Source organism: Toxorhynchites rutilus, chromosome 3 (genome assembly GCF_029784135.1).
Source record: "Toxorhynchites rutilus septentrionalis strain SRP chromosome 3, ASM2978413v1, whole genome shotgun sequence".
Taxonomy (NCBI): domain Eukaryota; kingdom Metazoa; phylum Arthropoda; class Insecta; order Diptera; family Culicidae; genus Toxorhynchites; species Toxorhynchites rutilus.
In genome coordinates, this window is record NC_073746.1 from 61,755,449 (window position 1) to 61,777,990 (window position 22,542).

General features: G+C 40.2%; 2 protein-coding genes across 2 annotated transcripts in view; one reads left to right on the top strand and one right to left on the bottom strand.

The window, feature by feature from the left end:
- Nucleotides 1-22,542, bottom strand: part of LOC129776333 (NADPH oxidase 5) — a 232,572-nt gene that overhangs the window by 41,587 nt on the left and 168,443 nt on the right. The window contains exons 3-4 of the mRNA XM_055781919.1: nt 20,232-20,343; nt 20,018-20,115 (exon numbers count right to left, since the gene is read on the bottom strand). Of these exons, the coding sequence (XP_055637894.1) occupies nt 20,018-20,115; nt 20,232-20,343 (210 nt within the window). The remainder of the gene's footprint in view (nt 1-20,017; nt 20,116-20,231; nt 20,344-22,542) is intronic.
- On the top strand, nt 20,517-22,138 carry LOC129776334 (carboxypeptidase B-like). Its single transcript, XM_055781920.1, has 3 exons — nt 20,517-20,644; nt 20,707-20,916; nt 20,988-22,138. The coding sequence occupies exons 1-3, from the start codon at nt 20,580-20,582 to the stop codon at nt 21,946-21,948; spliced, it is 1,236 nt and encodes a 411-aa protein (XP_055637895.1). The 5' UTR covers nt 20,517-20,579; the 3' UTR covers nt 21,949-22,138.

The window sequence follows — 22,542 nt, forward strand, 5'->3', positions numbered from 1 at the left end:
TTTTGTGTTGCATACAACATTCACGGTAACCAAGCTGTAAAAAGAATGCATAATACATGAATTAGCTTTGCATTCGCTCGCAAAACATACCTCTTTTATTCGGTAAATTGTTCACTTGTTTTATGGTTTCCACTGTTGATGTTAAATTTTTGCATTGAAATATGAATGATGTATCTTAAAGCAAAGATTAACCGGGCGAACGTAATGAACCAGGCAAAAGTATGGCCTAACTAAAGGATTGTCTCCTATGTTTCAAACTAACTAAATGGGACACAAGTTTGCTTGCAAGAGACCGTCATTTCCAACGGCGGGACGGCGGCCCAGTCGGATTGCGTCACCTCGGTCGCTTAGAACCGCCTCGGTTCCTTTTCCTCGTTAGATGGGGCCCACATTACTTTGACCTCAGAATAAATTGCATGACGAAAAAAAAATCATAATAATAATTGCGCTGCGGTGGCGTTAATACGTGAGTACCATTTTCTTCTACCAAACCCTTTCACTTTTTCAAGGCGTTTATGTTTTCTGGTTTTTATGTTAAAATTACCTGCTTAATTTTCGAAATATTCCATAGCCCATGTTCATTTCTAAATGATCTCTTAGCCTTAAAGAGCAATACGGGAAGGAAAGAAGACGGCATGTTGATTGTGCCTACGCTCTTTACAATTTTTCATTTTCCTTCGTATTCTGATGTTGTTTTGATTCAATATTATTTATCAACAGGAGATTCAACAAAGCTCATAATCTGACTTGTCGGAGTTTTTCCTTCTTAATTCGGGTAAACGTTACGTTCGGGATTCTGATAAGTGTCTGTTGCATTCGGGTGTTTGTTACATTCGGATGAATGTCATTCGGGTATGTGTTACATTCGGGTAAATGTGCTTTGGGTACACGTGTTTCGGGTGAATGTGACACAACCCAAGAAACCAGTATTATAAAAAAAACAAAGCGAACTCTGGTGCAGGTATAAATATCTATTAATAAAACATTACAAATAGGTATAAACTGTGAAAAAACAAACAATGGTCCTATCCGTATTGACATTGTCATAATCATAGTCTCAACTCCAGGCCCCAAGTTTTTTCGAAGGCATGTCAAGAAAATTTCTAACTCAGGAAGGCCCTTGGGAGTTGAACCCAATATCTAAAAGTTTCTACTTAGAACATAAAACAGATCTGCTACAATTCAGAAATAATGGATGTAACCATCCAATGAAAGATAGTTTACCTGAAAATGTGGGACGAGTAACGGTTTCAATTGAGCAGTTATTGATATAGGCTGTGCGCAAATATGCGTAGCATTTGAATCCCATCTCAACTCAAGAATTGAATGAACGAGATCATGCCAGCCGCAAAATGCTTTGTGAAGTATGATGATCGCTTCCACCTGTGGTGGTTTTAAACAAGCAGAACGTTCTATATATATTTGGTGGCTGCCAATCCAGGGGAACCCAATGTCACACTCTCCTAAGGTTACATTATACAGATTTTTAACTGTTGAGGCATCTGAGACCGCGTGGAACGATTTGCTTTTGAAGTTTGTGTCGAGCAAAACCGCTGTGTGTGACATCAATATTAGGTGAGACTGCTGATTGCTCGCTAGTTGGAGCGAAACTGAGTATTACAAATCGTGAATGGATTATTCGTGAATAAAGCGGACGGGGTTAATTTGCAATATCTCCTCTCTCCACAGTGTCCGTATGAAAGATCGCTACATTTGCATTTCTAGCGAGCGATTTACGCACGTCTCATTCGCAGTGATATATAAAAATTATACCTCACGGCTACACCTATTCCTCGGGATAGAATATACGGTAGGTAAAGAAAGAAATGCACAGAACAAATGTATTGGAGAATGAGTGTGCTTCCTATTTTTGTTAATTCAAATCGTTAATGGATTAGGGAATCATAATGTATCACATATCAAACAGTTCTTATTCCAATTATTTTGGTTTACAGCAAAAATAGTTAATAATTATAAAACTATTTTATAAAAATGTGACATGTTTTCTGATTTGGTACCCTAACTGAAAAACGGAATGCGCTTAAACCAATTTTCAAAGCATTTATTCCAATCGACACGAGCCTTTTTTTGAGCGATTGTCAAATTATGTGAGATCCAACGTGAACATAATTTTCGCACAACTAAGTGTTCATGTAAAATCGCATATATGCTGGTGGAACTAAGATCTTGTTTTTGCTGTAAGGTTTTGCTAATCGTTGCGATTTGGACCTTCTTATAAGTCGATAGTCCGGATCGTTTTTTAGCTTCATGCACGGTTGTAGACGATATTCCCAACTTATTTGCGACATCTCGAACGGAGAGGTTGGGGTTGCGCTTGAAAGCGCTAGCCACTCTTCTGTTCGTCACTGCGGCTCCCGGCTTTCGATTTCCCCCAGATCCAGGCTTTCTAGTTGTCGACAAACGTTCCCCGAACACTTTTATTACTTTGGTGACGGTTGATTTGGCCACATTCAACGATTTTGCTATTTCTGCGTGCGTGTAGTTTGGATTTTCACGACGCATGTACAAAATTTTGATTCGTCACTCCTCTTGCTTTGACGCCATTTTGATAACTAAAGATCTAATGTCAAAATCCAAATAGAGGCATCATTCTACACACACACACACACCTACAAAATGAGGGGTGATCAGGTTTTTTATATGAATGATTAGAAAAAATACGGCGAATTTAAGTTGACCACTTTTTGATCCGAACACCCTTTAGAATGTATAGAATTCGTGGTAGGATACTGATTATATTTTGTGTTTGCCTGGTAGAACCACAAATTTTTCTCAATGATCAATTTTTGGACAGAATATTTTCGCAACTTAATGTTCTAGCCACAGAAATTGTTATTGACTGTTATTAAAACTGTTATAAATGCCAAACTGAACTTTGATCTGGAATGGTGCGAATTTTATAACCAAATTAACAAAAAGTATAACCTCCTTCGCAAAGTCTCTTCAGCATTCCTTCGTTGTGGAGAACAGAGCAGGTACATTCAAGAGTCTTCGATTAATTGGTTGTATTGTCGATTTTATTCCCTCAATGAATATTTTCAGAAAAATATAACTTTCGTGCAAATATGGAAAAGTTCATTCGCTCATTTCTTCACACCTAATTATAAATCACTCTTGTATCTGCTTGGAATAATTATGGCGAAAAGAATGCATCAAGCAATCGTGAGATTGCACGATTAATCATTTTACACTCCCCAACCATCTTCATTCAGGACTAATAGTGAACATAACAAAACAAAGAGTGGAAAACAATATTCAATGAATGAATACTCCTTTTGGAAAGATCGCACGAAACTAAATAACAAGTGAGTCAAAATAGAGTGAATATGCGTGTATGTATGATTTTATTTTCCCTTGAACTCTTTTCCGTGTCAGCATTCAAGTGCACATGAATCCACCTTCCCGCTCACCAATAACTTGCGTTAATATGGTCTTTTGCGTTGGCTTAGATCGTTTCATACTAGAAACAAAAAAATATCATTGCAATAGTGCACAGGAAACAACTCGATTTCAACTATCTACCTATATTTTACTGCCGTGACCGAGGCTCATTGATTGCTATTTAATTGAAAAACGAATGATTTTACAGAGGCACTCGCTGGCTCAAACAAAAGTTTCCAATTTGATTCTATCGCCATCTGACGTCATTCCGAGAGGCAAATGAGGGAATGCAAAATTCTCTGAGAATAAATGAGCGGAATCGAGACAGTATTTTTTCGTTCTAATCGAGAATGAACTTTGCGAAGAGGATAGGTGAATGTTTTCTGTCTCACATAAAGTGAGGCATAAACGGTTTTATCTGTGAATGATTGTTGTTGAACGAATTTCGATGCGATTTTGCCCATACCTGCTTACGTGTTTTCTTTTCATTCCTGAACTATTTGCCAGCCTAACTAAAAGTCAATTGAACAGTTGCTGTTTCTACAAACATAAATATTCTCATACACAGAAATGGTGATTCGTGAGGTTATAAATGTAACTAAAACCTCACAACTACTTTCCAACATTTGCTTTACCTGCCTGTGATAAATCGTATATTTGTATGTCAACAGTCGTATACGATGCAAATATAAATAGTATATTTATCCGAACCAATTCGTAAGCAATCGCCATGTTTGTACGAGGGTCGCTAAAAAATAAGTTTAAGTGCCTCAGAAATCGCGGAAAAATAAAGTTAGGACAAAAAACAAGGTGATTTTTTGTAATCTACATTTTATTTTCCATTTTTCTACATAATCGTCGTAACGTTCGAAACATTTTTCATAGCGTGGCACGAGTTTTTCTATTCAGAGCGCGAAGGGCGTAGCGTCCTACTATTTGAAGTACGATGTAACTTCGTCACGAATTTCTTCAGTGTTATCGAATCGTTGACCGCCGAACGCCTGTTTCATCACATGGAATAAGTGATAGTCGCTAGGGGCGAGGTCTGGGGAGTAAGGATGCTCGAACACATTTTTTTCCCGCGATTTCTGATACACCACCCACAATATGGGATAAATAATGATGTATATGTGTTAGTTACACGATTTTATGTTTCCTGGTATGTCTAGACCGCAATGTAATTTCTAATACGGATTGGACCGCTTTCCTAGTCCGTGTAAGGGAAACGCCTTGCGGTCTAGAAAAATATATGAGAAAATCGAACCTCTATTTTCAATGCTATTTTACCACATTAACTGTAGGAAATTTTACGATTGTATTGCAGTAAATTGTTAATAAGTGTCCAAATCTATTGGTGCGAAAATATCATGAATCTGCCATGAAATATCTGAAATATCTGCGTCGAAAAGTCTCGGAGGTTCTTCTAAATATTTTCAATCTAACAAAAAAAGAACTTTGAAAGCAAATTAATTTTCATGACAGTATGAGCGCCAATTTACATTCTCTGTGCGTTAGTAAGAAAAAGGTAAACAGTGTTAATTATTTATTGTAACGCTAATCGACGCAGACGTTTGCATTAGAATATAGGTCATCATGGTATACATGAATGTCGACAACAAATGATTTTTATTTTAGCAGATAGAAAATATATTATTAACATCAAGCCATTGGAACGTTATCCAAAAAATCTGTTATCTGTATCTACAGGTTCTTGGTTTCAAAAAGATTAAAAAATATATAGAAATACTGGTTATTCTGTAAATATGGTAACCCTGCTGGTCAGATGGAACTGAGAAAATTAGTGCAAAAATATCAGAAAGAATGTGTTTGAAACATAACAACACTTTTTTACAAAAAAAAAATTGGATAAAAAATATGTTTCGATATCCTCTGTCATCATTCTCCGTCTTGCCGTTTTTGTAACAAACTATCAAATCGAATCATCCTAACGATGCATATCATCGCTTCATTATCCGAGATTTAAATTTTCTACGCTCCAAATCTGCGAAGAAAATTATCATCCTCGCTAATGATGCGAACGTGCCAACGCGGCGAGCTCATGATCAACCACAACCACGGGGCTGCATATTTTAAGCTCTAATAAATAAAACGCGAAATCTATCACAGATGAACAACGCGAGATATCCGTAGAAGCGTAATACCCACGGGAGATAAGCCAAACGATCAACGCAATCAACAGTGGCTCGCTTGTATCTCGTACCACAAAAAAAAAACAGACAATCGGACAGCAAAATTACCGGTAGCGTATGAACTATGGCAACGGTAGCGATTATGCTATTACGTTGCACAAACCTGCAGGGACCCTTTGGCTATCCGATCATTCCGGGGATCCGGGGATACTGCAGAATTCCACACTTCGATCGACAGAAACATGAAACCATGAAGCATGTAGACGCGGTGCGGCGCGCGAACGCCGATGAATGACATCCATGGCACTTGCTATGGTTCGTCAGGCTGGTTTGCAGCACCAATGACCGGGTACGAACAGGTTAAGTCAACAAGATCGCGGTGATCGAGATGGATTGTCTCCTTCGCTAGTGAGCGGACAGAGCTGCGCTCATCAAGATCATGATTGTGCATATCTTCTTTTCGAGCAAGCAAGCCACTGGCAGCTGCCCACCGAAGAGCTAGTAGATCATTATTTCGCGATCGCGTTGCGTCTTTTTTATGTTCGAATGAACCAGTCAGAAAAGTTGAAACCTGATGTTTATGTGTTCAGTTTTATGAACACAGAACTGATAGAAAGATTGATAGTTCTGCGTGAATTGGAAATCAGTGTCTCATCGCACCCAATCATCCTTGGAGTAAATGCCAGCGGGAAATTATTCAGTGGAATCAGGGTCTTCAAAACGCGCTTCGATCACTACAACCTATCTCCATCGATCACACTCCAACTAATTTGCGTGGGTGCTCGAAGGTTTATGGGGCAAGTTTTTATGTTCCAAGCAGCGCACTCATGGTTGAGTGAATTGTCAACCAGACGATTTCGATGTCTGGCTGATCTATATATCATTTGCGTAAAAAAGCAATTTTTGCCGTTTTGTCACTCAAGCAGTTTCCACTCTCGGAGATTGATCGATCAAAACATAAAACGAACGCTTTTTTTACGAGACCTGATTTGTCCCCGGAATGACAACCACCTACGCGCACACTTCTCGAAATAAGTGGTTGTGCCATTCATGGATTGTACATTAATAAAGCTGTAATGTTCAACGGATTAAGAGGTTGAACCGATGATTTAATTTCACAAGATACAAATCATCGACTCGTTCAAATTCAGAAGGTTCGCTTGTCGCAATTGGAGTCGATCGTCCTCACATTTCCGAGCCGGTGTTTGCTTGTGCTTCAATAATAGTGATCTAATTATGTTATGCGTGACATTCGTTGTCAGCCACCCGGCTACTTATCTCCCTGCGATCAAACCTACAACTCTTCCTCGATCACGCAACGTCGTGACTGGCGTTAGGACTTTGAACCATTGCTCCCCGGGCTCCGAACGTTAATAGCAACAGTATATTCACCGCTCCGAAGCGAATAAAATAAATCCTCCGTCCGCCCCGGAGACTTTGCCGGGCTTCTGGAACCACAGTGGAATCTTTGCCATCCGAGCGAGCCCACTCGACGGAGTCTCATATCTGTCAAAACTGATCACGAGCAATGGCCCCCGGTAAGATCGATCCAATGAAAGCCAGTCCAACGAGTAAACGCGGGATGAAGTGTAGAAAAATGAAATCTCCGATCACGATTCGGCCAATTCGCAATGTATAAGTAGTGTAGATTAGGTTTCGAATTTATAGCTGCCTCACGCAAGATTTTGCGCGCTTGCAGCAAATTAGAAGCCAATTGGCGGCCCGATGGCATCCTTCTGGGCAAATTGGAACGCAGTTTGAGATGCAACACATGCGAAAAAAAAATGTGCAAGATAGATTTTATAATATATTGGCTTTGCGTTTTATTATTATTAGAAGCGTTCGGAGCTGCAAAGAACGAAATGCTTAAATAGAAATACCACAAGACTCTTTAATCAATAAAGATTGAATTGCCATGGACTGTGCCATTAGCACGTTAATTCTGTATTTAAAACAAATTAAACTATTTAAAATAAAGTAAATTGATGGTGTTGATTCAACATGTTATTCGTCTTGACTGTACTGGATAATGTTCAGTTCTGATTACTTTTTGTGAGCATTTTTATCGAGATACAGAATTTCAAGTTGGTAACACTTTTAAATAAAGGGTGTGTCACATCAAATTGCATCACAGAAAAAACGCTGTAGAAATTTATTTTTTTGGAATTATATCTTCAGCTTTCGCTTATAATCATATAAGAGTGTATAGATCACGTTGGCCATGCTTCACTGTCATTTTTTCGTAAATTTGGAAAAATGTCGTCGAACGAAAAAGAGCGTCGTGAATTAATCCTGTGCACTCATTTCGAGAATCCGGAGTTGTCACATCGGGACATCGGTAAGATGCTGGGAATCGTCCAATCCACGGTCAGCAGAGTACTAAAACGATACTTCGAGAACCTAACCATCGACCGGAAGGTGAAGAACGGCAAAAATGGATGCTCCGTCAGTGAAAAAGATCACAAGCGCGTAGTTAAGCAGTTTAGACGTGATCCGAGAAGTTCGGTCCGGGATGTCGCCAATAAGCTGAATTTGTCAAGTTCATTCGTCCAGCGGACCAAGCAGCGGGAGGGCCTGCGTACATACAAGGTTCAGAAGGCTCCTAACCGCGACGAAAGGCAAAACATGGTGGGGAAGACGCGAGCCCGGAAGCTGTACACCGAAATGCTGACGAAGCCGCATTGCCTGGTAATGGACGACGAAACCTACGTCAAAGCGGACTTTCGTCAGCTGCCGGGCCTGTTGTTCTTCTCCGCAGAGGAAAAATTCAGCGTTCCGGAGGAGATTCGCAAGCAGAAACTATCCAAGTTTGCCAAAAAGTGTGGCAAGCGATCTGCTCTTGCGGAAAGCGGAGCGCCCCCTTCGTGATGACCGGTACGGTAAACGGGCAGGTTTACCTTAAGGAGTGCCTACAGAAGCGCTTACTACCACTATTGAAGCAGCACGAGGGCCCGACCATCTTCTGGCCGGATCTCGCTTCGTGCCACTATTCAAAGGACGTGTTGGAGTGGTACGAAGCCAACGGGGTCACCTTCGTGCCAAAGGAAATGAACCCGCCCAACTTCGCCCAATAGAGAAATATTGGGCGATTATGAAGCAGGCCCTCCGGAAGAACCCAAAAGTTGTCAAATCGGAGGCGGACTTCAAGAGAAAATGGATTTCTGTTCAAATAAAACTACAACCTGACGTTGTACATAACCTTATGGACGGGGTAAAGAGGAAGGTGCGAGCATACGGGCTTGGGCTCGAAGTATGAATAAAAAGAAAATGCCAAAAGTTGTTTAATAGTTTTTATTTTACTGTCTAAAATTTTCAAAAGGATCTGTCTACTGGGCGATTTCTACAGCGTTTTTTCCGTGATGCAATTTGATGTGACACACCCTTTATGTGTCACGCTTTGACAGGTGTCACTCATTTTGTATTTTATTTTATTTGCCATTGCATAATGAATAGACTGACACCGAAAGCGAAATTGATGACAAAAGGTTTGCCTATTTGTGTTTTATTTCAACGGTAAGTTCTATGCCTCTAAAAACACTTAAAAAATAAATTTGTAATAGATATGATGTTGGGAAAACAAATTTATCCACTTAGAAATATCGTGATTCGTGATAGTGAATTTTTGCTGTATAAACAGACTAATCCTTAACTATTATTCTATACGAGGAATATAATAAACAGACTGCTCACTGTCTATCATACTTCTACTGTCAACAGTCTATTTCACCCCATCAATATAATCATTGAAACATTTTAATTTTTCCACTAACAAATGAATTTAGTTTTTGGTGCATACCAAACATGTTGCTTAGATACCGGAATATAACCACCAGTGAATAAAAAATACGGCCACATGTATCCGAACCCATCCATTAATTGAAGACATATTATACTTAGTCTACTCGAAACATTGAAATGAGCCCCTGAGCACCTGAGTCTTACGTCAAAAAGGTGGATGTTCCCAAAAAATCGTAATAAAAAGTGGCGCTTATATAATTTCTGTATCAGAAAAAACGCAAACGTAAAAGCAAATGCTAATGCTAACCTTAATGCTAATGCTAATGCTAATGCTAATGCTAATGCTAACGCTAATAATAACGCTAATGCTAACGCAAATGCTAACACAATTGCAAACACGAACGCAAACGCTAACGCTGACGCTCGCACTAAGGCTAACCAAATAACGCTTAAACAATGATCTTTCAAGTCCACACGCAGAAACACTTATGGCTTTCGGTTTTTGTTTCCCTTTTACACTCTTGGCCAGTGGTCAATGTAAGGGATGGTTCAAATATCATAGAGTACCATGCTCTGATGAACATAAATATAAAATTCAAAATTTAACTATTCAAATCAATCGTATGTCCGTCATTGATACTTCTTCTATTAATAATAAATGAATTGGAATGTTCTTACTAGGAACTTTACGACCAGTACTGGATCAATTTTACATCGTAGAATCGTAGAAATCGTTCGAAAACATTACCTCGATAAAAGCAAGTATACACTTCCGGGTCATGCGGATAGATTCAAATTGGCTATCAAAACGACTCCAATAGAGATGTCAAATAGCTCCAATAATCTGTAGGGGGAAAAATGGGAGAGTTATACCTATGATACAACCGCAAGGTTGAAGTGGGACTACCGTTATCTTAGTAAGCATTTGTATTGTATTGATTCAATTATCGATTGAATGAAACAATACTCGAATTCAATAGAATTCAACATTTGCTTTGTAAGTAAAAAGTTTGAACAGTTGCCATGTAAGATCATGCATTGCAATAGATTATGTTATTCGTTACAAGTAAATTTTATGACCGTCTTTTTACGTTTGATATGATGCCTAGGATTACCAAAATATTAGGTTGGGGTAAAAGTTATCCATTATTTTCTCGTTGGTTGGCTTTAGTGATCAATATCTCTCGTAATATCGATCATACAATTTTATGTTTAGTCTCGTTGTGACATTTCACGCTAAAATCTTTTGCTGCTTTTTGTTTGTTCCATTCCGGTGTGAGTTACAGGGTGTTAACAATGGAGGCCAACAAAGAGAAAATTCGGTTTCACATTTTTTTCTTTTGTAAATGTGAAAATGCAAGCTAGGCCGCTGAAATTGTGAATGGTTTATGGTACCGATACTGCAACAGTAAAATACGTGCAATTTAATTAATTTTCAAAAATTTTTATTTTCTTTAATCTTTAGAATTTTTTTTTAGTGCAATACACCGAATTAAAATCTCTACTGTCAACAAATGGACAGTTTGAAGCTAGCGAATGACCAGAAACGTTCAGAATTGGCCAACAAAGGAGGTATTTTGTTCCATCAGGACAACGCAAAGCTACGCCAGTCTGAGAGCTTGATTGGGATGTTTTAATGCATCCACCATATAGTCTGGAACTGGCACCAAGCGAATACCACCTTTCTCTTGCATTGCAAAATTTCCAGAGTGATAAGAAACTGCGATCAAGAGTAGATTGTAAAAATCTATTGCTTTAGTCCTCTAGGATAGATACATTACACTACTTTTAGAATTTATTAGTACAAAAGTACTCGCAGCTTGTACGAGGTATGGCTATTGAATAAAGAGACTGAGCGCCTGGAGGGCGCCCTAGAGGGATGGGGGAAAAAACGAATAGTGCGTTCGGTAGCTTGAAGTGTCTGCTTTAAACTTACGAAAACACGTTTTTGTCACTATAGTAGTTTGCGAGCAGCAGTGGTTTGAATGGAACGTGGTTTGTAGTGCGCGTCGGAAGTCATGTGTGACGAAAAAAACACGAACAACAACGCACCTGCCCGTAACGTGCTGTCGGTGAAGAAATTACCGAAAAATTAACCGATAAGGGCATTCCAGTGCTCGAACATGCCCCGTACTCGCCAGATCCAGCCCCAGGCGACTTTTTCTATTACCCAAGATCAAATCCGTGTTGAAAGGTATCCGATTTCAGTCCGTAGAAGAGGCGAAGGAAGCGACGCGGCTTTTGAACGCCATCACGAAAGAAGAGTTTCAGCACTGCTTCGAACAATGGAAAAAAACGTATGGAAAGGTGTGTGAGGAGCCAAGGGGAGTATATTGAAGGGGAGCATATCGTTGTACCGTGATTTTTAAAATATAACCCTTTTTTGTAACTAGTCTCGTTATTTAATAGCCATGCCTCGTATACAGGGTCTTTCAGATTAAACGCTCACGCAAAAAAATCAAATACCTATGATAATTATTAGAATCTATTTTTTTTTCGCTCCGTCGATAGTAACACTGCATTCCTCACTTCGGGACGATAATATTCGGCTACGCGTTCAGTCTGGTCGGATGGTTTTTAGTGTCAAGATGTACAATTTACAGAACATTTCTCGTCGTCGAATACTTCCTCTGGAGGTACGTGAAGGACCGTTGCTATGTTGATAAGCCTCAAAATTTGGAGGAACTTCAAGAAGAAATAACTTGGATTTTCAACAGCATCGAAGTCGTAATGTTAGAGTTGTGGATGAAGAATTTTGTTCACCGTTTAAAATGCGTTATCGAAAAAAGGGGTGGTCACATCGAAAATGTCCTAAAATAAGCTTTATTTTCGTTTTTTTAAAATGAAAATCGGATCACTTTTGTAGAAGTTATTAATATTTGTTGCGTGAGCGTTTAATCTGAAAGACCCTATACATTTGCAAAGCGGATTCTCCCAGGCATCTTTGTTTTGAAATATAGCTCGAAACATAGCTCGGTGGGAACAAAAATACCCCCTACTTGCATGTATATTTGTAAAGCGGATTTCCACAGGTACATTGTTTAGAAGTCTGTGTTTGGGGAAACCGTAAATCGGGCCAATCAAAACTTTGCAGTTAGGGCGTTTAGATAACGCTTGACATTTTACAGTTATTCAATTGTTTATCTTATGAAAAATAGCATTTTTATTCCAAAATATATATTTTTCAATATTTTTCAATAGTTCAATATTTTGACAGTTTTTCTTATTTTCTATGTTAGTAATATGTAACCGATTACTCGCGGTCGGCTCGAGGTTAGTATTACAAGTACAAGTGTCGACTCGAGGAATCCAGGATAGAATGGTCACTAGCCGGCGCAATCATCAGCTCGTGTAGAGTTGTCATGAGCGGTACAACCTTTGGCTCTTGTTGCATCATCACTGGTGCAGTCCAGTGATGATGCAACCGTCGGCCGTGTATCTGTAAAGAGTGTGTGTATGTATTGCCGCGACTAAGTAAAAATTTATAGATCGGATAGGAGGGATATGAAACAGGGACACAACGAAGGAAACATCATTAAACGTTGACATCGGCGTTTCTGAGGAACAGGTATAAATGAAGCAGAAGATCAGGATCACGGCTACCTAAGATATCCCGGACGGGAATAGCCGATTGTCTGCCGAGCAGCATGGAACCGGATACACGACCAGACAATATGCTCGATGTCGTGATAGCCATCGCCACAATCACAAAGATTGTTTGCTGCGAGCCCAATGCGATAGAGATGCGCGTTTAGGTTGTAGTGATTGGACATAAGCCGAGATATCACGCGAATGAAATCACGACCTACATTCAACCCCTTGAACCATGCACTCGTCGAGACCTTAGAGATAATCGTGTGTAACCAACGACCGAACTCAACTTCACTCCACATGCGCTGCAAACCAACGAGCAATTCGCCGTTCCGATCTATTAAGAAATTTTTGAGTTATAAGCATTCGAAATCTTTCATCTTTCCCTGCATGTTCTGTCTTTAGGCTTTCATTTCACCCCCATATACTCCGGTTGGACGTAGTGCCACGACAAAAAGTGTCACTTCTCTAAATAGAGAATGAATTATTATTGAAGGCAAAAATAACCGAAATAATAAAAATGAATGAATCACATTTTTTGGCGTAAGATTACGTCTTTGGGGAACATATTGGGGTACAAATTGAAAATCGAAAATTGAGTACATCGTGAAAATTGTCCAATTTCAAATTCTTATTGCCCAGTCATTTAATGATGGATTGATGAAATTTTTGCGTCAATCGATTTCGGCTCTCCATAACAATTTTTGACGTAGAACTACGTCTTTCAGGAAGGGTGCCAAATCAGAAAACAGGTCACGTTTTCATGAAATAAAGTTAACGTTAATAACTATTATCACTGTGAACGATTTCTCATGATTTGCATACCAATCGAATCGGAAATTCTCTAAGATTTGTTTGATATGCTATACATTACAATTCGCTGATCCCTAAACGGTTTAAATTCATGAAAAATGGAAGAACTTCCTTTTTTGCCATACATTTGTTCTGCCGATTTGTGTGCTAACTCTACCCGTATTTCGAATGCTTATAACTCGAACATTTTTTAACAGATCGGAAAGATGTTTACATCAATTGTTAGGAAATATTTCTACTCGTCTATCACAATTAATAAAATGTCATTTTTCATGAGATGATCAATTGAATAACTGTAAAATGTCAAGCGTTATCTAAACGCCCTAACTGCCAAGTTTTGATTGGCCCGATTTACGGTTCCTCCAACACAGACTTCATATCGATGTACCTGCGGAAATCCGCTTTACAAATATACATGCAAGTCGGGGTATTTTTGTTCCCACCGAGCTGTGATTCCCTAACATGGACTTCAAAATCAATGTGACCTGGGGGAATCCGTTTCGTCAAAACATGCAAGTCGGGGGTATTTTTTTCCCACTGAGCTGTGTTTCCCTAACTCGGACTTCAAAATTAATGTGCCTGGGGGAATCCGCTTTGCAAATACATGCAAGTCGGGGAATTTTTGGTGTTGAGTACTTTTGTACTCGCTTGTCGTTATGCAGACCGGAATATGTTTCCCTTAAACGTACTTTTAAACTGAGAAGCCTGGGAAAATCGTCATTTCAGAGACTAGAGGTGAATGAACTTTCGTGGTTCGGGAAATACGTAAACATGAGATGTGCAATAATTTCAGAGGGATATATAAAATATTTTTGACGTAGGACTACGTCTTTCATTTCTATACCGGGGTGTAAAATCAAAGTTTCGTAAACGAAAGCGTTACGCCGGACACCGAGATTTTGGGCGTTAATAGCTCTTAAACAACTGAACGAAATGGTATGATACACACTTCATTCGAAAGATAAAATATCTACGCGTTATATACTTGTTACTTTTTCATCCAAAAACTTGTTTCAATAGCCTTAAAATTGCTTTCAAAACAGGCTATTGAAATCACCAATCGGTATATAAGCGAGCGCCGCTCGTAAACCCACTCAGTTCAAATTGAACAGCGGTTGGAGCATGTTGTCGCTGTTGTGGTGAAGCTCTTCGTTTATCATGAAAGCGCGGATGAACGGTGTCACCAAGAGCCTGTTTGTGCACCTTAGGCCAGAAGAGAATTTATCAGGAGGAGAGTGATGCCACAAACGGTTCCCCGGGAAGAGATCGGAGCAGCCGCCACACACACACATACACGCGCGGAACTCTTCGTTTGGGTGCCATTCAGCATCGAGAAAATTCCGGAAAGATTCAATCGTTGCTAAAAAATAATCTGCCAGTTCCCCTGGGAACTGAAAAATACATTCATGCGAAAGAGTTTATTTTAATGTTTTCTAATCATATAACACAGCGACATTTGGTTTTGTGATTTTTCAATCAAGTGCAATTAACAGGTGGTTATCAAGTTAGCATTAACCACTGGTGGTGGACTTCGAGAAAAATCGAGAAGAATCCGGAAAGACGTTACTGCAAAATAGTCAGCCAGTTCCCCTTGGAATTGAAAATTTCATTCAAGCGTAAGAGTTTATTTTAACGTTTTCTAGCCATGTTATACTGCGACCAAATACAATTGGTTTTGTGATTTTTCAATCAAGTGCTATTAACAGGTGGTTATCGAGTTAGGATTAACCACTGGTGGGCTTCGAGTATCGAGGAAAATCTGGAAAGAACTAATTGTTGCTGGAAAATACTCTGCCAGTTCCCCTGGGAATTGAAAACTAAATTGATGCGAAAGAGTTTATTCTAATGTTTTCTATCCATACAACACTGCAACCAAATACATTTGGTTTTGTGATTTTTCAATCAATCGCAATTAACAGGAAAGCTTCTGAAAATTATTCTTCCCCATCAGTAGAAAATTTTCGTATCCAATATTGTATGCGCGCCAAACGGAAAATGTTTCGCATCGTGAAAATTATATAATTTTCAATCGATTATTGCTCAGTTACCGAAAGTTTCAAACTCAGAGAGTTCATTCCCCTCTAGTTTGCCTTCAAAATTGCCATAGTAAACCACGCCTTCTCTCGATTCAATCACGCACAAAAAGCATACTTAAGCGATATTCTGGTGGTGAGACGCATTCATTTTTCGTGAAGATATCGACAAGACAACATCGTAATTGAACGAGGTGAACGTGCTGGACGAGCTGGACGGCGAGGGATCGAGGGATTCATTACCTAGCCTGATCTGACCTGAAAGACATGCAGTTTGTTTGGAACTGTGAGGGAGGGCAGAAAAGCCGAGCCATCAGAAGGAGAAGAGAAGGTGACCAAGAGAGTATCAGCAAAGATATTATCGTTGCTGGAAAATAATTGCCAGTTCCCCTGGGAATTGAAAAATACATTCATGCGAAAGAGTTTTTTGTTTAATGTTTTCTAACATATAACGCAGCGACCAAATACTTTTGGTTTTGTGATTTTCCAATCAAATGCAATTAGTAGGAAAGCTTCTGAACATTATTCTTCCCCATCAGTAGGATATGTTCGTTTCCAATATTGGATGCGCGCGCAACGGAAAATGTTTCACATCGCGAAAAACATAATTCTCAATCGATTATTGCTCAGTCGCCGAAAGTTTCAAACTAAGAGAGTTCATTCGCCTCTAGTTTGCCTTCCAAATTGCCATCGTAAACCTTTCGATTCAGTCACGGACAAAAAGCATACTTAAGCGATATTCTTATGGTGAAACGCACCATTCTTTGTGTGGACACCGACTGGACAACATCGTTGCTGGACGAGCTGGACGGCGAGGGATCGAGTGCCTTTCTCAAGGCAATGAGGGTGGAGATGTAATGCAGGAGTTAGAGTAGAGTTCCAAGGGCCTTTCTCAAGGCTAGAGACGAATGAACTGAAAAGTTTAAAGTCTCTATAATACAAAACCATTCTATCCATGAAACGTACTCATTTTTCGTGAGGACATCGACAAAACAACATCGTTACTGAACGAGTTGAACGAGCTGGACGAGCTGGATGGTGAGGGATCAAGGGATTCATTACCTGGCCTGACCTAACCTGAAACGCATTCAGTTTGTTTGGGACTGTGACGGAGTGCAGAAAAGCCGATCCATCAGAAGAAGAGAAGACGACCGAGAGAATACCAGCATCGCAAATTGGTTCCGCTTGAGACATCGGAGCAACCGCCACACACACACACACATACTCGCGCACAACTCTTTACGTTTGCTGGTTATCGGGAAGAATCCGGAAAGATATCGCTGCTGCAAAATGATCTGCCAGTTCCCCTTGGCATTGAAAATAACTTGCAAGCGAAAGAGTTTATTTAAATGTTTTCTAACCATTTAACACTGCGACCAATTACATTTGGTTCTGTGATTTTACAATCAAGTGCAATTAGCAGGAAAGCTTCTGAAGATTATTCTTCCCCATCAGTAGGATATTTTCGTATCCAATATTGGATGCATAAAACCTTGTACCTCCAACGTAACGCTCTCGTTTTCTAAGTCCCCCAAATATTCATTTATTCATTCATTCAGAATGGATTCAGATTCAACAACACTAAATCAACAATAGTCCTACGTCACCATTGCGGTTATACCATAGATATAACCCACTCCTTGTTTTTCTTCAAATATTTTGGTAGTTCTAGGCAAACGTAAGAAGACGTTCATCAAATTTATTTGTAAACAAATGGATTGCATAATATAATTGCGTAGTTCTACGTCAAAAGAAAAAAAAATGCGGTCGTATCCTAGATACAGCCCCTTACAATTTTTTATATTGAAGAAAATAATATATGTCATGAAACTAACTATCGAACAATTGAAAAATCTCAACCCCTATCCTATCCTAATATATCGTCCCGCTCTACTATAGCGAAACCCACTGCACAGACACGTGCAAAGCAATGAATGATACAAGAAAAATTACGTCATCATTCGTCATCTATTTGCGGAGAGCAACGAATGAGAAAACGGTGGGAACAAAAACTCTTCCTAGTTTCATGTATTCGCAATGCCGATTTTTCCAACGCTGCTTGGTGTAGATGGCTGTGTTGGGGAAGCCGTAAATCGGGCCAATCAAAACGAGGCAGGGCGTTTTAATAACGCTTAACTTTTTACAGTTATTCAATTGTTTATCTAATGGAAAATAACATTTTATTAGTCGCGATAGATGCGTAGAAATATTCCCTATCAATTAATACAAACATCTCTCCAGTCCAGTAAGAAATGTTCGAGTTATAAGCATTTGAAATCTTTCATTTTTTCCTGCATGTTCTGTGTTTAGCTTTTCATTTTACCCCCCATATATTCCGGTTAGACGTAGTCCCACGTCAAAAGTAGCTTAAAAATTGCTTTGAAAACTAAAACCATAACAATCTAGCTCATTGATCATGATAGCTTTTGTGGTGTTCCCGAACACGTACGCATAATGAAGGCACCAGGAGAAACCGTCATAGCGAATACATGCAAGCTGTGAGTACTTTTTACTCGTTTGCTTTACACTTATCAGATATGTTTCAAAACAAGGATTCAAAATAAAGGCACCGTTGTAGCTGATACATGAGAAGCGAATGGACTTAAGTTTAAGTTTAAAGCCTCTATGATACATGCAAGAACTTTTCTACTTGCTAGCAATTGCCATGATCGAAATAAGAAAAAAAGAAGAAGCTCAAAAAGCTTGCCAACCATCCACTAGTGAACGAGTGGCCGCAATCAAGACGCTGAAGGAACATGACGGTTTGCACTGTTGCGTAGGGTTGTTTTGGGATTCCTCCCAAGCACAATAAGGAGTCAACCGGAAAGAATATTGGTATTGCTCTCTCTCTCTCTCTCCCTCTCTCTCTCTCCCCTCCCCTCTCTCTCTCTCTCTCTCTCTCTCCCTCTCTCTCTCTCCCCCCCCTCTCTCTCTCTCTCTCTCTCTCTCTCTCTCTTTCTCTCTTACACACACATACACACATCACGTGCTCAAAGAGGATGGCATCATCACCAAACCGATGTGTACCCCACGAGAGTAGCTGTGACGTAGTGCGCGTTATGATGGAGGGCAGTACCTAATCGTCGCTCCGTGACGGGTTGCGCGACGTGTTGGAGGGCAATTCCTAATCGGTGCACGTCACAACGGGTGAAAGGATGCTGGTATTATAGAAATAGCACGGAAAAAGAAAAAAAGGGTTATAACAGGTGAAGTGCATGAGCACAACCGCCCCCGCAGTAGTAACCTTGATGTGGTCCCGGGGTAAATGAGGCTATGAGAAAATGGCTTGGTTTTTGTGGTTGTGTTCCACACTCGACGTCTGGGTTAACCCTTCCCAGATAAGGCTGGTAGAGCGTTTCTCACCTCTATAAAAAAACACTCATAACGCGTCGCGCACAAATTACGTAACGCTAAAATTCCGAGTTTTTTGACCCTCTTCCCCTCCCCCTACATAACGCAATTTCGTATCTCTAACACACAGTAAGTAACGCAACCTTAAACCCACCATTTACATGTACATTTGAATAATAAAATATTAACGATGAATAGTGAATTGTGGTAAACCCGCCTTTTTTTTTAAGTTTTCGGAAAACTTAATTTATATTCATCCAATCAAATATTTGGGTTTGCTAAAAAAGGAATAGCGAAATCAGCGCGAGGAATTTTAATGAAATAGTTTGTACTTCATTGAAAAATTCGCCAAAGTGTCACTCTTGCAATTGGTATCGGATCGATTTACAAACTAAAATACAGAAGATTATCAGCCGCCGGAAAGCGATTGGTCCCCATTCGGCAGATTGAGATCTTCTGTATCAAGTTTCTATCCGTGCGGTGTCGTTAATTGGCCACTCCGCGTGCTGCCCAGTCACCAGGGCACCATGTGGGCTGTTCGGACACGTTGATTACGCTATCAACGGACAGCTCCAGATTAAAATCTCTCACGAGCGGCGTCAATCCGCGGAGGTCAGCTGGAGGATGGCGCGAATCTTGATATGGCAACGCGATCGCTTTGTTTTTGCTGATGCCGAGAGCAAACCGTATTAGGAGAAAAGCAATTTCTATACCAGATTCTGTCGGTCGTTGATTGGCTCGGACGGAGATCAATTGCGAGGTGTTGATTGTATAATAAGTTTAATTATTTACCGAGAGAAACTCATTTCGGTTTTTACGCACTCTTTTTCTCTGTTGGTGATTCTGGTGTTTTCACCTTCGAGTAGCGAAGCCTCTAATGCTACCCAACAATAATTAGATATTTGATAATTAACCCGTCCGCAGCCCGCACAGACTTACCGCGCGTTGGTCAGATTGGATATGAACTCCATGATCTGGTTGGTCGACAGCAGGTTGGTAGAGTCCACGTCTATCAGGCGGTACAGTTTGTCCAGGATCTGTGTTCGGCGGGGGAGAGAGAGAGGTAATTAAAAATTGACCCAATCGAAAATGATTGATCCCTGTCAATCAGTAGCGATCGGGTTGGATCATGTTCTCGACTAACAGCTCTTACCCCTTTGGCATGCCATATTTGGCAAAACTTTTCATAAGTGACTGTTCCTTCGCCGCAAAGCACGTACGCCACCGACTCCAGCTGCTCGGCGAAATCCATCTGTTTCTCGTTGCTGGAATGATACACAATTGAGTTTTGTTATTAATATTTCGTTTTAACGAGCTAGATTTCATTTGCTGAAATATAAATACGCTACGTAGTTCATTACTTAAACCATAAATTGTTATGCATCTGGTAATTTGCGTGGTAATAAAATCATGAAAACAGCTGTGTCTTTTACATAGGTAAATCATATAAATTTGAAACAACCCCCACGATATAATTAGTAGATTGTGGCAACCTTCCAAGATGTTAAAACCGTGGGTTACCCTTCTTTTCGGGATCACACTAGCTGCAGCAGAAATCTACGACCGGTAAGTATAGCTAACAACGAAATCATCCTCGCGTCGTATCATTTCCCCGATCGCGATTACAGATATAAACTGTACGAGGTCAGTGTAAGAAACGAGAACGACGTCCAGCTGCTGGTATTCCTCCAACAGCACAGACCCGCCATTGACGTGTGGTCACTGAACAAATTTGGTCCCAAGCGAGTTCTCGTCCCACCGGAAGAACAGAAAACGGTCGAACACTTTTTAGCCCATTACAATCTTGGTTACAGCACTCTGGACGAAGATTTTGGAAAGTATGTTTCAGTGGTCAGCTTAGTGCGTTCCAACACGCACACTAACATTCATTCGTATTCCTCTCTCGCAGGAACTACACCGCGAATCAACAGAAGTCGGAACATTTGGAATATCAAACCTTCCAGAACAGCTTCGCAACGTACGAAGAAATCGGTGATCATCTGATGCAACTGTCGAGAGAACACTTCGAATGGCTCCGAGTTCGGACGATCGGTTGGTCTGTTGAAGGAAGGCCTATTCGAGCGATCACGATCAACCCGACGAAGCAGGACACGATCATTTTGGACGCAGGAATACACGCCAGGGAATGGATCACTGTGTCCACCGCGCTCTACGTGATCAAGAAGCTTATAGAGGATAGCGATCAGTATCGCATTCTACATGAGTACAAATGGGTGATCGTACCGTTGGTCAACCCGGACGGGTACATATACTCGATGGAAACGGACCGCTACTGGCGAAAAAATCGTCGAAGGCTAAGTGAGAATTGTTATGGGGTTGATTTGAATCGTAATTTTGGCTACCACTGGGAGGAAGGGTCTGACATTTATTCGGAGCAATGCCATCCGCAGTTCCGTGGATCAGCGCCTTTCTCGGAGCCGGAAGCGCGAGCGCTTCGTAACGTTCTCGATAACAATGATGACGCCAAGTTGTACATCAATTTGCATAGTTACGGCGGCTTCTTCATCTATCCGTGGAGCTACCAGAACGAGCCGGTGAAGAATGCTGCCACTTTCCGAAAGGTTGGCGTTAGTGCTGCTCGCGGAGTGTGGCAGTACAGCCGGCACGAGTACAAGGTGGGTTCGAGTGCTGATATTCTTCGCTACAAAGCTAGCGGAACCAGCATTGATTACGCGTATTCGATTGGGATTGCACTGCCTTTTGCGCTGGAAATAATCGAGTTTGGCTACAGTGATTTTCAACCTCCACCAAGTGCGATCGATCAGATTGTGAAGGAGTCCTTTGTTGGCATCAAGGAACTGGTTTACGCGATGAGAAAACTGAATCAAACCCGTGCAAACAAAAATTAGCGATGAAGTGTATGAAGTGTATAATTTTTACATGCCAAGTACAAATGCGATGTTTTACTTGACATGTTTTCCCTGGATCAGTACCCGGGCGCCTTTGAAACGTATTGTTAGGATCGCGATTGATTACGAATGAAATACTACAAAATTAGATTTTGGACCTAACCAATAAATGCGAAAAATCAAACAATGATTCAATCCATTTTTCTGTACCTAAGTTTCTAAGACATATACAAAACACAAAACTGAAGTCGATATCGGCTTAATGTTAACATTTCCTTTTGTTGGTACTGTTGGTACTCATAGGACGTATTTATTACGATAGGCCGACAATATTATCTCAATTATTTATGAAGATTCATATAATCATTTCATAATCCATTTAATTGTTTGTAGTAGACAATATAGTTTTGTTTCATGTATAAATCTGGTTGAAAAAGAAAAACTTCCGCCTTGCCGAGGCAGATTTGTAATCTTTAACACTCTTTCTGGTGGTTCCAATGGAGCGATAGAAATTGGTTCATTATAAATCTGGAATCACAAAACCAATTATATCTCGGGTATGATTTATAACATGTTTTTATATAAAAATGCATA